This window comes from Cardiocondyla obscurior, linkage group LG02, assembly GCF_019399895.1.
Source record: "Cardiocondyla obscurior isolate alpha-2009 linkage group LG02, Cobs3.1, whole genome shotgun sequence".
Classification (NCBI taxonomy): Eukaryota; Metazoa; Arthropoda; class Insecta; order Hymenoptera; family Formicidae; genus Cardiocondyla; species Cardiocondyla obscurior.
In genome coordinates, this window is record NC_091865.1 from 8972735 (window position 1) to 8987934 (window position 15200).

The 15200-nt window shown below is 33.2% G+C and overlaps 1 protein-coding gene across 7 annotated transcripts in view; it reads left to right on the forward strand.

Moving 5' to 3' along the window:
• The window catches only part of Unc-13-4a (BAI1 associated protein 3), a 65730-nt gene that overhangs the window by 49324 nt on the left and 1206 nt on the right, over window positions 1-15200 (forward strand). For 5 of the 7 annotated variants that reach the window (XM_070671753.1, XM_070671762.1, XM_070671771.1 and 2 more), the window contains 21 exons: window positions 2136-2307; window positions 4159-4326; window positions 4467-4533; window positions 4938-5127; window positions 6735-6881; window positions 7004-7048; window positions 7192-7348; window positions 7564-7767; window positions 7852-8010; window positions 8132-8301; window positions 8498-8605; window positions 8682-8831; window positions 8903-8954; window positions 9674-9715; window positions 12175-12320; window positions 12514-12730; window positions 12843-12917; window positions 13134-13247; window positions 13728-13943; window positions 14606-14821; window positions 14982-15176. In XM_070671753.1, coding sequence (XP_070527854.1) covers window positions 2136-2307; window positions 4159-4326; window positions 4467-4533; window positions 4938-5127; window positions 6735-6881; window positions 7004-7048; window positions 7192-7348; window positions 7564-7767; window positions 7852-8010; window positions 8132-8301; window positions 8498-8605; window positions 8682-8831; window positions 8903-8954; window positions 9674-9715; window positions 12175-12320; window positions 12514-12730; window positions 12843-12917; window positions 13134-13247; window positions 13728-13943; window positions 14606-14821; window positions 14982-15176 — 3010 coding nt within the window. The remainder of the gene's footprint in view (window positions 1-2135; window positions 2308-4158; window positions 4327-4466; window positions 4534-4937; window positions 5128-6734; window positions 6882-7003; window positions 7049-7191; window positions 7349-7563; window positions 7768-7851; window positions 8011-8131; window positions 8302-8497; window positions 8606-8681; window positions 8832-8902; window positions 8955-9673; window positions 9716-12174; window positions 12321-12513; window positions 12731-12842; window positions 12918-13133; window positions 13248-13727; window positions 13944-14605; window positions 14822-14981; window positions 15177-15200) is intronic. The other 2 variants (XM_070671794.1, XM_070671805.1) reach the window with 2 other exon arrangements.

Sequence of the window (15200 nt, forward strand, 5' to 3'; positions counted from 1 at the left end):
AGATAATAAACAATTAGGAAAATTGCCTATATTTTCTTCTATAATTGAGGGATCGTAATTTATAAAATAAGCCTTTGAAAGTTGAGTCCTGGAAGTCCGACGTTGATCAAATTACAATTCACAGCGTGGCGAACATACTCTCGACGTTAGAATGAAGATGAGAAGAATGTCGACGGTACGCTTTCGGTTTCCATTACGAGAATGCCCACGGGTGGTTCTGTTCTTTCGCAGCATTTTTTCCTCTACGAACAACTCTTTTCACACCCGTTTACCCGATCCCTTGTAAAAAGCCACGCTGACGGCATTATTGTCCCCGCTGTCTCTTTCCGGCGACATGCCTTTGCTCCCCTGATTTATCCACCGCACCTATCACTTTACCTTGACCTTATATTTCTGACGGCAAAAAAAAAATTAATTCTTACAAAGAAAAAAAAAATTTTTTACAAAAATTGCAAATAACGCCAGTTTTGAAATGAAACTAATAAAAATATTGCATAGTAATTGATAAAAAATTAAATATTATATGCTTTAATTATATTACATGTATCATTTTAATTAAAAGGTTTAATTTAACAGAAATATAAATTTAACACATTTTTTATGGTGTTGCTCGTTAAGATATTTAATTATATTAGGTAAGGAGTAATTTTTTTTTTTTTTTTTTTTTTTATTTAAGTGAAATATTATATTATATAAATATAAAATTTCAGGAAAATCCTGTTGCTTCCAATTAGCGGAAATCGAATAGAAAGTTCATTGATGCGTCTGTTTGCTTTCCGATTGAGATTATACGCACGTGTGACTTCTGAGAGAAATATTTACCGTAGAACTGAGAGCAATTACTGCGCTTCACTCGCATGTGCGAATTACGTAATCTTCTCTCATATTTCGACGTAATAATTATAGAAATGGAAATAAAATTGCACAATTTTTCAGGTCGTAATTAAGCCGCAACGCAAAGTGAGTCATCTAAATGCATTGCGGAATCACTTATTTAATTAAAAATTAAATTAACGACAGAGCCGGCCCATAACGTCGTTACTTTTGATCATAAAGACATCATTAAAATGTAAAATACTAAAGTCGCTTGAGTTATTAATACGTCGATTCACGAATTATGCAAACCGTAAAAGAGAGCACCGCCAGTACCAGTGCATTATGCAAATGATACGCAGTTTGAACTCTAAGCTGTACTTTATGCACGAAGCATTTTTCACCGTCGGTTTTCTTGCGTGCTACCTTGTAAATGGCTAAAAAAAATTTTGCAGGAATTTTTTTCTTTGATATTTCTACGATTACTCAAATATGTTTTAATATAACAGAATTGAAGAAGAAAACTTATGTAATTTTTATTTTTTATTTTTATAAACTTGTCTCAACTATGACATTTGTACACGATGATTTATTTAGTTTCTATTTTGCATCTTACAACACAACGTGTAAAGAAATCAGCAATATACTCCGTGTTGCGAATTTAATTTCAACGACCATGCACAGAATATTCCTGCGATATGTATCGAAGTAACCGAGATCTCTATCATCTTGGAACAATTATAGGTTTGCGCCATCACGTTACTTAACAATCTCTCTCGGTTAGTGTCGTATTTTCGAGGTTGCCCAACCATTTCCATTTGCAATAATTGAGAGCACGTTAACAGTAATTGTTTTTCGCAACAAAGGCGAAACACATAAACTTGATAGCCAAATTGACGTCAAAAGTCATAACATTATTTTTCTGATTTTTTGTAAAGAAATATTATTAGAGTAATATTATTTATAGATTTATCGTTTGATAAATAGTTGTATAATTTATATCTAATATTAAATATATCCTATATGTTGCTTATTACTTTGAATATACACGTGCTGGATTAAAATTCCAATGCAGAACGAGAGAAAAAGAGAGCATTGATAGCGATCAATAGTTTCGCGAGATTGCGAAACTGGGTGTACACGCGACGATAAAAAAAAAATCACCTGGCTAATAAGCCAGTGCACGAAATACGGTTTTATTTACAAAAGGAATAATCATCAGCATATTACGAAATTTTATATATGAACTAAATTATTTTTTTCTTACAGAATAAAAATTAATTGTACCACTCAATTTAATTGTTTATTAATGTATTTTTTAGTGTTCAAGAAACTGATGGATCCTTCTTTGAAAGTTTCACTGCGTTATCGTGGAAACAGGAGAATCGAAGGCTCGTCGTGCTTCAGGAAGTAGAAGCAAGAGCGAAGGAACCACCACCACCGTCCAGAGATTCGAGTTTGACTTCGCAACCGTATCGACTTAGCAAAAAAGAGGTAAAACCAAATAATTTCACGCGACAATTTTTGCTTATTTTCTATCCTGCACATGCATGAGTTCTGTTTATTTTTATTGCAAAAATTTTTACGTAACTTTGCAAACGATTTTCTGTGTCAGTTTTTGTAAAATATATCTTTTGGGATTTACTGCCGTTATATTTTGCAAATACTGGAAAAAATTTTAGCATTATTATTATACAAGTGACGGTATACAATATATATATATTTTTTTTACGTTCTCTCGTCACGATTAAATCGCGTGCGACCTAACGGCGTTACATTTAACACACGTCATCCTGGTTGCAACGAGCTTTGCGTGTGGCCGAGTAGTTACGTTCGTTCCGTTTGAAGTATTATTCTAAGTAGATAAAGTCTGTGGAGCCGTGCAAGTCAGACGAGCGCACTCGTTCGTCGATCGAAGTAACAGATAGAAAACCCGTAATGAGAGTACTTCGTCGTCGTTTCGATTTACCAACTGTAACGTGCGAATGAAAAGCTCGATTATTTCCAACTCGATGTTCCGATTTCAAATCTTGAAACTTCGATTTCAAATCCAATCGCTCTGTAATTCCTTAATCGTTACTTACCAGTTCGCGTAATTACCTATCCAATGTAATTGATAGAAAGTACGTTATCCAAACAAAATTCGATTTGCGCATCTTTGCAGAGACATAATTATTAATTCAAATTCAGGAGACGTGATATTAAGCGCGAATGCTTAATGCGAACAATTTTCAGAGTTTATTTAAAAGTTATATGAAAGCTCGTCCCTTTGCCGTCCTTCGAAAAGAGATGAGTAAATTGGAATAAAAATTCCCAATATCATAGATATTAAAAAATGTACGGGGTCTAGGGATCTTCGTAAATTTTGTAAATCTGTGTCCTCCGGATTTGTGATAGATTACGGATTCAACCGTCGTAAACTTACGTATCCGCTATCTTTCATTAAATATATATACATATTTCTTTCGCTGTGGGTCCCTGAATATCCACACAATTTTTCGCACTGTCGTTTCGTCGGTTCTCGACTCTCGTAAAATAAATATCCAGGCGGAAAAACACTTTTAAGTAAATAGCGTTTCCACGAGAGCTCGCGAGTTTTCAACGAAGTTCCCGTGCCAAGCTCTGCTCATCATTTTAGCGTACTCTCCTTTTCCGCTCTCCTTGGATACAATATTCCTGCCATTCCCTCGTTTAATCTTCATATTCATTGTCCCTCTTGTCTTCGGTGTAGTATAAAGGCTGCTACATGTGTTACGGAAGAAATTAATTGGCCTAATCCCCATGTCATCTCTTTGTTAACAGAAAAAGAGGAAATAAGAGAATATTCCTCGCAATGTCAAAAACTGGCGTGTAAATTTTCCTTCGTCAACCTTATTAAAAACTCTTTTGCTTTACCAAAATAATTTATAACTATTTTTTTTTTTTTTTTTTTTTTTTTAATTTAACATATTAATACTATGTTAACGAAGTGTACGTTTTTGTGGTTTTCTTCAAATTAAACGACACGATAGTGACTGAATTACAGAAGCGCGACATCTCATGAATTTATATTCTATCTTCTATAAAATGAGTTTCTAGTATTCTTGGTATAATGAATATCGTATTGCTTTAAATTTCTGCAAAAAGGAGCAGAGAAACATGATTGTTTAACCAGACAAAGAAAACCTTTAAGTTAATTATCTTTTAACAGAATTTTCGACATATTATTTCTAAAAGAGCTCTTATTATTATTATTATATTGTTTAACATTGTTATTTTTATGTATTTTTTTTTTTATAAAATAGAAAAGCAATTTATTATCTACAAAATATTATATTAAAAGATTGGATGGTATTTTTTTTTTAGATGGAACAGTTGTACATAGAAGTTCTTTACACGATTGCGAACACTGTGGGAGCTAGTACAGGACAATACGCACATTACAAGGAAGACCTGTATCGATACGCCCAAGAAGCCTTCGGAGTCCCACAGGATCAACATCGGCGATATCTCAATATTGCTTCGGAAGAAAAGGTACATCCATTTATTAACCTTTTTCTCGGACATTATGATATTGCTATTGTTCTTCTGCAAAAAATATGTCGTCGAAATATCGAAGTATACACATCTGTACATAGTATATTAAATAAAATTAAACCTGTTTACCGTTACAGCCGCCTATTGTCGTGCTAAGCGTGGTAGTGATTGAAGCCGATGGACTCGAGGCAAAGGACGTCAACGGTAAGTTCAATCAGTTTCGCTGCACTCCGAGCTGTGATTATCTTTCAAGTTACAAGTTAGTGAAAATACTGACTTTTGAAATTAAGATCTTTAGTGAAAAACAAATAGCGAAACCGCACTTTATATTAACATAAAAACGCTGAAACTTTACCTTAACAAAGTATTGACTTAGCCAGTTAAAATTAGTTGTGTGATATTTAATTTTGAAAAAATTAAAACGCCGAAGTATATTTTATCTTAACTCGATTAATTATTATTGAGAAGTTCTAAATGCTTGCGAGGAAAATGTAACGTTATTATAATGTTAGTAAAAAAAAAATGGGAATTGGAATTACGTATACTATGAATCATATACAAGCTGCACAAAGATCTTTGTAAGGAAACAGTATTGTCATGCTTTTTAGGATTTAGCGATCCTTACTGTATGTTGGGAATACAGCCTGGCAACGCAGGTGCGCCATTAAGCCCACAAACGAATTTAGCGGCGCATTCGCCTCATACACCCCCAGCATCCCCGAGGCAAGCAATTCGCGCCCTTTCTGACGGCGGTGAGATCGAGAATTCCCATCATGAGAAGCTCCGAAAGCATCACAGGTAAGCTAACGTATAAGAGGACGCAGAAGAAATAATTAACTTAATTATCGCGGCGTATAATATAGAAAAAAAAATACGCAAACGTTTTATAAAAATGTTATTATTTCTGCATGTTTTTGAAGTCCATCTGTCGTCGACTGTTAATTAGAAATGCGAGATGACGATATGAGCAAATTTAATTTAAAGCACCCAAGAGATTTTTAATCTAGTCTGACGATAGATATCATGTTAATCATTCTAAATAAAATTGTTGCTCACGGGTATGGAAGGTCTATTTTTTATTTCTCGTAGGAAGTATGTCGATACTGTAGAATTGAACTTTCCCCTTTGATTCGAGTTATGTTCTACCCCGAAGAAACCATTATCTATTGATATTAATAATTTTATTGATATTAATGAAGATAATAATGAGTAACTGCTCTCTTGAAAATGTCGTTTATTATAAGAAATTGCACCTTGCCGGGCATCGGCGATACGATAAATTGACGACGTTGATAAATATACACTCGAGAATAAAAATTATATTTGAATATAAACTTACAGCTTTCTAAATTTTGAAATATATTACAATATAATGACAGTGCGATGAACACACTTATAAATAAATGTAAGTCTTGCGTTGAGTGATAATTGTGTTGTCACAAAGAGCTTTGTAATAGTTAATACAGATTTGGAATAACGAATGATTACGGCTAAGAAATCAGGGCATGCCAATCTAGAGTATTACGAATCCGTGATGACATGTGCATTTTCTGTACGCTAACTCCGACGACATTTACCACAATACAACGCAATGTACAATGGACACGCCGGATGCGGCAAGTTCTGTGAGCGGGCAAGCATCATTCTCCGGATGGAGAACAGGCAAGAGCATTGAGCGAGCAAGCCCATTTTGCGGTGTATCTTCCTATATTGTTTCGTTCGCCACCTGGTGGTATAAGTAAAGCGATTAATGCAGCGGCAACGCAAACGAACAGTATTTCACTAGCTGCAGCAAGACGTGCGATGTCTACGAAGGTGCCATACGCTATGTATGCACATTGTTAACCGCGTGAAATTCCATCCGGGATTTTACAAGAACAGACGTCATGCTGCACATTGGCATAGAAGATCTGGAAGCCTTGTGAGGAAAACTTGATATTCTATCTTCTAACACAATTTGTCAATCAAATTGAAAATTTCAATCCTCGAGATTATTATACCACAATGCGGATGCAGATAAAACAAATTTATATATTGCGCACAAGATAATTGTAAAATGATACAATTCCGATAGTTTGTTCTTTAAGGAAGGATTTGTGAAAAGTGCGAAGTTATTTTCGAAAGAAATTAAACCATAAATCCAATTAAAATATATGAATTTTAAAAATGAAAATATTAGATTATAAGGTCGTTTATCACGCGTCTTGTTTAAGATTTTTTATTTTATTTATTTTATTTATTTTTTTTTTATTGCTGATAATTATATAGTAGTATCCGTTTCTAAAGACGGAAGAGGTAAGTTTACTGAAATAATTAAGAAAATTTTGTGATCGGATATTGAATGCTAGAACGAGTTGTTGATATGTTGGCTACGATGGGTTATTAAACTGTTCATTTAAAATCAGTTTCAGGCTTTCATTTAAGCGCAAGGAGCACAGCAGCAGGCGGGAACACCGCGAGTCCTTGAGCGGTGCTCTACCCGCGAAGTTTATACGAGCCACCTCGGTGAAGCCGCATACGTTGAGCCCGCGCTGGAACGAGAAGTTCCGTTTGTAAGCGAAAACTTTGGGGTTTAACCCCCTCGTAATTGGCTTTCGCAATGGCGATCCTTTATTAGTTTAACTATTGCAAATCCGTGTACTCGTACATAACTGTACATCGATTCCTGTTTCAGCGACATTGATGACATCAACACGGATATTCTTCATCTGGACATATGGTGAGTTTGCGTTATACACATAATAATTTTCTAATAATAATGATAGGCATAAAGATATCGTATGTATTTTATAACAATTGTAGAGAAATTAAAAAAATATGTTTGTGAAAATTAACTCAAGTATCGCAAAAATATGATTCCAGGGATCACGATGACGAATCCTCCGTGTTCGACGCGGTTATCAAACTTAACGAAGTACGAGGTGTAAAGGGTCTTGGACGATTTTTCAAGCAAATTGCACAAAGTGCTAGATCTGGTAGTCAGGATGACTTCCTAGGTTGTGTAAACATCCCTTTAGTGGTAATTATTCTATTTATAATAAATTTATTAGTGAAGTGTCTTTTAATATATACATAATAAAAATCTACTGCGTCTTTATTCGTTAAGAAGACAATGTTTAATATTTTAAACTGATGAAAGATATTTATAATTTGTATATTTTAATTATTATCAAAATAATATTGTACATATTTAATAATTATTAATTCTAACTCACATTATTAATGTTTTTATAGGATATTCCGAGTACTGGAGTAGATCAGTGGTACAAGCTCGAAGCGCGGACACAAAGGAGTAATATCCAAGGTAGAATCAGACTGAAATTATGGCTGTCGACGAGAGAGGACCGCGGAACATCCGAGGAAGATAACTGGGGAGAGTTACGGCAACAAGAAAGACTGTACACAATTTTTCTTAATTACGAAATGAATAAACAAGGGGTATGTATAGTATTTAATAAAAATAAAATGCGAGATTGAACGCAAAAAAGCACGTTTATTAGACGTATTTTGTCTTTTTTTCAGGAAGACTTCATAGGAGAACTTCCCCAGACCGCGCTGACAATTTTACATCAACACGCAGTGCAAGGTGATGTCACCGACTTGCAGCAGGCTTTGATAAGATGGGTGGCAAGTTCTCGACAGCCTGCTGTCGATCCAAGGATGCTTCATCGTCTTCTACAGGTAACTTGTCGTTGTTGTCGAGTTGTTGAAGCAACTTGCATTTTGTCATCTTACATACGACAATATTACATTAATGAAACTATTAAATAACAATTATAAGCCTGAACTATTTCAAACTTAGGAACTTGACAACCGATGGCATACTGAAACATTATCACGTGACGCAGAACAATGTCTAGCAGATTCTTTCAATGATTTTTTGGAAGTGTCTTTAAAGAAAGTTAGACTGCATCGGGTATTGTATCCGCCTTTGTATAGGCCGACTATATCGAAGTTGGATTATCTTCTACGGTAAATTAATTTTTTAAATAAAAAGTACTTTATAATAAAAAATTTGATTATGATAATAATACAATTCGATGATAAATTAGATCAGTATATAAATATAAATGTAAAAAAAATTATATAATTTACTTTTTGATTATTTATATAATTTGAAACGCGATTAATTTATAACGTCGAGTAATAATTAAAATTATTACTGTAGATGTTTGGGACTTCTCTCAAATATGAAAGCCTTCCGGACTTGTTGCCCTTTTAATAAGGAAATTCGTGGTGAAATCATTACCGCTCTTAGAAAAGGAACTCTTGAATGGTAAATAGATGTAACAAACCAATAAAAAATATTTTGTTACAAACATTTTTATTCAAATTTAATTTTAATTTTGCAGGTATGAAGATACCAGACAGCAAACCATGTGCCATGATCAAGAGCCTGATCAAGATATTGATCGAGTTTTACAAGATTTCACGAACTTAGTAACTGCATTATTAGTCGATTTGGAACAAGGGCTTTTATATTACAATAGTCTTTTTGAAAGGTAAACTCTTCTGAAAGTTTTTAAAGGCAATATACAAATTTCTGATAACTTTTATTAATCCTATGTTCCAGCACGAATGGTGTGCCATATTTCTCAGCAGTTTACAAGCAACTGGAAAAGCTGGTAAGAATAGGCGAATGATAGAAACGGTCCTCATAAATAGGCCATAAAAATATTTATATAAATAGATTTTTTACTTGTGATTTTGCAACAATATCGCGTCAAGAACACACTGTTACATAACACATCATTATTTTTTATTCACTGTGTCGTCAAGCTGGATGTGCTATGTTTGGCTTAAACGCTTTATTCGAGACGTCGATCGTGTCTACAAATTAAAAAAATTTTTATAAAAGAAAAAAGATTATTTTAATTATTTTTTTCTAATATATCTAAATTTGAAAAAAAAGAAACCTTAATTAGAATATTTTACAGAGAAATTCAACTAAATTTTTGGTCTTTAACTGCTATATTTAATTCGATGTAAAGTATAAAAGTGTTAAAGTTATTTAGAAATAATTTCGGTCGACGTCCTTGCATTGAGATGACAATACATATTACTGTTTATATATAGAGTGTCCCAAATTTATACGATATATTATTTTATGGAAATATAAATGGTGATTAAAGCTGTGTTATACGGTACAAAATAACGAGCACATTTGAAGAGAACTAAAGTAAGTTGTAAAATAATTGCGATTATGGTAAGGCCATCGGACACGCTGTAAATAAACGCATCGCAGTGACCTGAAAGGGCCAGGCTGGATGAAAAGCGCGACGACGAATTATAAATGTCCATCAGGTCAGCGCGATTTTACTGTACACAAGATGTTTGTTCATAGCTGGCGGAACACGTGGCGAAACACATGGAGAACACTTCCGAGGTATTTTTTTCATCGCCACCACAAAATATTAAACTTTCTCTTTCTTTCCTGTTATTTCTCTTTTTTACTCTTGCCTCTAGCTCTTTTTCTTTCTCTATTTCTCTTTCTCTCTTTCTTTCTTTCTATTACTTCAAATTTCCTGCATAATGTAAAACGTCGTTGAAATCGTCACATTTTTTTCTGCATACCCGTAAAAATATTTAATACTTAGTTACTACGCACAGTAAAACTATTACATGACTGTACTACGGTACGTGAAAAATAAGTAATGTAAATGAAAAAATAAATGATGAAATAATAATCAAGACTATATAAGTATGCAGTAAAAAAAATGGACATTATCAACCTAGTAATTACTAAATATATTTTATTGTATGTATATACTATTATATATACATTAGTTTCGAGGCTATTAAATTCAATTGCAATTGAATCTAAGTTCGCAACTGTATAGTATTTAAAATTTCATATACATATAGTTTATTTAGTAAAAAAAAGCACACTTTTAACTTTTACACACATAAATACAAAAAGGTTACTTGCAAAGCACACAAAATGGGCAGTAGTGTACGAATTTAAACAATTTTAATATACGTATGTTATAAATATAAAGCATTTTATTTTGTAATATTTTAATATTATTTGACGAGGTCTACAGCAATTTTTTTTGTCTTTTTTTACAATTACAAAGATTATGACGCACCCTACTGCCTTGTGCCTTTTAGCATTAGTTTTTTTCTTTTTCACCAATTAGTGCATATTTTTCATACAACTCCGTACAGTCTTCATAGATAAAAATCATCGCATATATATTGCATGCGTACGTCCGGATCGTTAGCAAAACACAGCTATATTTAACGCGTATTTATTGCATGCGCTCGCCAATTCAGCAAATGACGCATTACTCATTTGCCGCTGTTCACTATTAGCCGAAGTACAGATATATTTTTCATTACACATGATTGCCTAATTACGCTCCACGAACCAAACAGAAATCAATGCACAATGCATTACTTACGAGAAAAAGATATATATAACTGGACTTTATTAAAATTGTTCTTTGAAATCGTTGAAATTTGAAATATTAGTTAAAGAATAGTTAAATCTAAAAACATATATTTTCATATAATTTAATAAACCAACATTTTCTTTTTCCAAGACGCACGAGAATATAAAAGACATGTAATTTACATTTTTTGCACTTTCAGGAATGTTCTCGCGCATCCTCGATTTCGACATCTGACGTTTCGCAAGTCTTGATTAAATTTCTTCCGTAGATGCCATAAAACTTCGCTCCCTCGTAAAAGTTTTGTAACTACTGATATTGAACTTGTTACGATCTACCGCGAAAAATTTCAACCGGAAACCTCGATTACGAGATCCTATGTCTTATCGATTTGTTATCGATCTGACCACCTTCCTTCCAAGAAATTTAATATCATTGAGTACAAACAAATTTAATTGAGCGTAAATTTTTACGAAGTTTCAACAGAATCCTACTTTTCCATTTATATATTTATTTCACAACGTAGCATATTAGTTATGCGAAAAATGATCTACGAAAAGATCTTTACCCTTTCGTGTAATTGTACAAATGTACGCTGGCAATATTTCGAACTTTCCAAACATACCACATGTTTGAGCTAGTTTTTTTAAGTAGTTTTTCATGAAGATGCTTGAGAAATTTTATAATGCTGACCATATGTCCACGTATACAAGCATAACAATTCAGTTCACCTCTGTTAACCGTATCGCTAAGACTGACATCCGGTACCTCCCTAGAGATCTCTTCTGAATAAAGTCGCAGAGGATCGCACGTCAGCATGTAACACAATTTGCCATAAATACGCGAAATTGAACTTTTAATAGCTTTACATGCAATTTTACGCCGAAAATGCAAACCCGCAAGGGCTTATAACATCTAAATGATGCATATATAATCTAACAAATTATTATGAAGTATATACAATGCGTAATAACACGTAAAATTAAAATTAAAATTTATTTTTATGCATTACGTCAAGTTAATTGTTCTTCAACAAAAAAAAAAATTTAAAAAAAGGAAGAAATGAGAGCTGTACGTAGAGTTGTTATAAATTGATTTCTTTGTAACGAATATTTAAATAACATTTTAGATCGTATGTAAATTATATAAAAAGTAATTATGTACACATTATTTTATTAAAAAGCATGTACCAATTTTTTTCATAGGACCATATCTTGCTATTTTAGTAAAAAGATATAGACTGTAATTTACTATTTAATTAGTTGAGAACATTGAAAATTAGGCCAACTTCGACACATGCTTCAAGAATATTACGCCGCAGAGTACAAATAGCATTGTATAATAGTATAATAGCTTAAGTAAAGTAATTATTAAGAGTAATATTTGATTCGCTTGCGCGTCTAACTATATGGTCGAATAGTTCACTGTTTAATTGTACCGATCGTTTTTACAGATGCATAACGAGCTTGGCGCAAGAGTTACCACCGCTTGCCTGCAATTACACGGTCAAAACAGAGATGAAGAATATGTTTTGCCACCCGGTGCTGAAATAGGAACGCCAATATTCGAACTTTACCTGGCACTTCAAGACTTTGTAAAGTAAATACGTTATACTTATTAAGTCTCATATTGGCATAATTATCTTTTAAAATTGATATAACGTATAATAATAAATATTAATTTTTTGTAATTTGTTTTATTTGCATTAATTTTATGTTAAAAAAAGGTAAAATTTACAATATGTAATATTATAGTTTTGTGCTATATCTTATTGGTTGATTAATTTTTTTAGTATGAAGGAGAATTTACCACAATCGGACCATAAAACTCTAGCAATTTGTAAATATCACGAGTGGTTTAGACCGGCTATCGACAAGTGGCTAGATCTAGCAAAACTCAAAGCAGTTCAAAGAGTGCGAAGAGCCGCGGAACTCGACCGCATCTGTACCGGAGAATATTTCGTCAAACACTGCACATCCGCAATCGATGCCACTGCATGCTTTTATCAGGTACTGTTATCAAATATTTTTACAGTAATTTATACCGTTACGAAATAATTATTTCAATGGTCACAATTTTACTAAATAAAAAGATATTAATAATTGTATATTTAATTTACAGATTAAAGAATTTTGGAAAAAATTGGCGTGGCCGGATCTAGCTGGATCTTATAATTTTGTGTTGAAAGTCATCGATGTGAGTAATCATTATTTTTTAAGAGTTTTAATATTTAGAATACATTGCTTATATTTCTCCCCTCTCCCCAAAAAAATTATTGTGGATATATTTTATATAATAATTACAAAATTATAATTTTTTTAAAATTACGTAATTATATGCTGTATATTTAACACATTTTATATAGCGCTAATAACACTGCAATAACGTGATGTGAAAACCCTTTTGCTGCAGGCGATATGCAGCTCCGCAGCTTACTACGCAGAGATAACACATCAGAAACTGGCGGATAGCGGATATTATGAAGAGCATACACCATATAAGACCACAGATGAGGTAATCGCTCAGGTAGAGATTGCTTCGCTTTAGTATACAAACAGTAGTACACTTCCTGCTTTGCAAAGTAGTTTCGCTAAACTATGATAATGTGGGATGCGATTACAACTTTGCACGACAAGTGAAGCATGATGCAATGTGCAATACAACTTCTAGCAAATTATTGATTTGTATAAAAACTATAATTAATGCTTGCTGGCTAACGCATAGTATATTATAAACAGATATGCAATATAAATTAAAAATGTAATTTGTACATATTAAATAATTACATATATACATGAATGAATAGGTAAGACAAATTTTCTACATTTGGCATTCTAAATATCTCATATCGTAATAAAATGTACAAAAACATTGTAATTAAAGAAATAATGAAAATTGTTATAAAACGCATAAAAATCGAAATATTGTTCAGTGGCAAAATATTAGGAATATGATAATTAATAATTCAACGCTCGGTAATTAATTGGCAATTTATCACACTTTCAGATGTGCGTAGCTGTCAATGGACTAGAGTATGTGAGACGATGGTTATTAGATCTAGGCGAAGAACTTCGCGTGGAACAAATTCTAATAGCTTTGGAAACTCAAGCGGGCGAATCTGTTCGAGTACAATGGCGAAATACCATGATAACGCCGCTGGAACAAACCCCTGGGCAAATGTTACTCTTCATTAATCAAATAATTTCAAGAATTGGAGCAAAGGTACTGTGAAATAAAATATTAATATAAATTTAAAAAATTACGACTGCTTGCTTATGTTTTAAATTGGATTTCTCAAGTAACTTATTTTATAATTTATAGCATTCTGTATTATATATTCTTTACTATCACAATCTTTAGATGAGTATCTCGTGACTTTTTTCAAAAGGTCATAAAGTCAGTGCCATGTAATTTGCATCTGAGGTTTAAAACGCCGCTACCGTTTATTAGTTTGCAAGCATAATTACTGTTGTGATAATATCGCTGTAACTATCGGTGACTGTATTAACAAACGCGTACTGAAAAGCTGCGAACTATAACTTTCATCTTAATCATATTGATCGTACTCTAGTGTACACTGAGAGGCAGATACGGCATTTACCGCCCTTCAGGCCCACCCAGGGTGGTAATCGAAAGAACGGGGAAAAAAGTAGTGGAACTGTTATCTCCCTCAGTTCTCGGTGGTTCTCAGCGACCAGCGTTTCGCGGTATATTAACTATGAATTTCGTGTGAGGATCGACGCACATCACGATAGTGTCATACGGTAACCACCGTCGTCGCAGCAAATGCCATATCTGTTTCTCAGAGTACTGCATGCAACTAAAGTATATTTAAAATAAAAAGTATAAAATAACGTATTAAAATTATTTAACATTTTATATAGATGAGGCCACCACTGAAAAAAGCGATGTTTCATTTGGCTTGGTCTCCCGACAGTCTACCAACTACAGAGGCAATTGCACCTTTAGTGGAATACCTGGATGTTCATCTGGTAGCACTTAATTCAGCTCTTCTAGCCGCAAACTTCAACCGCGTTTTGCAGGACATTTGGGAAGTAATTCTTAGTGAATTAGCCAATCAAATGGATGGAAATGCCGAAGTAATTATGTTCTTATCGTTATTATCCTCTTGCATTTTTTTTTTTTTTTTTTTTTTTAATAATAAAATTATTTCGACAATATGTGTGTGACGCGTTTTAAAGTTGATATAAATGTCATTTAAATTATACGAATGACAAAATAATAAAACATTATTTGCAGGATAAACCGGCAATGTTTTACGAAAGATTGCACGAAGCGCTTGACTTATTAGTGAGATTTTTTAATGCCGATGACAAGGGCTTGCCTCTAGAAATATTACGCCGTCAGAGTTTTATGAATGCGGAAGAGCGTCTTCAATATCATAAAATGGATACGACTTTTTTGATCGATCGATTTTACCAGCAACGTCTTTTGGTACATAATATCTGTGATATAAAT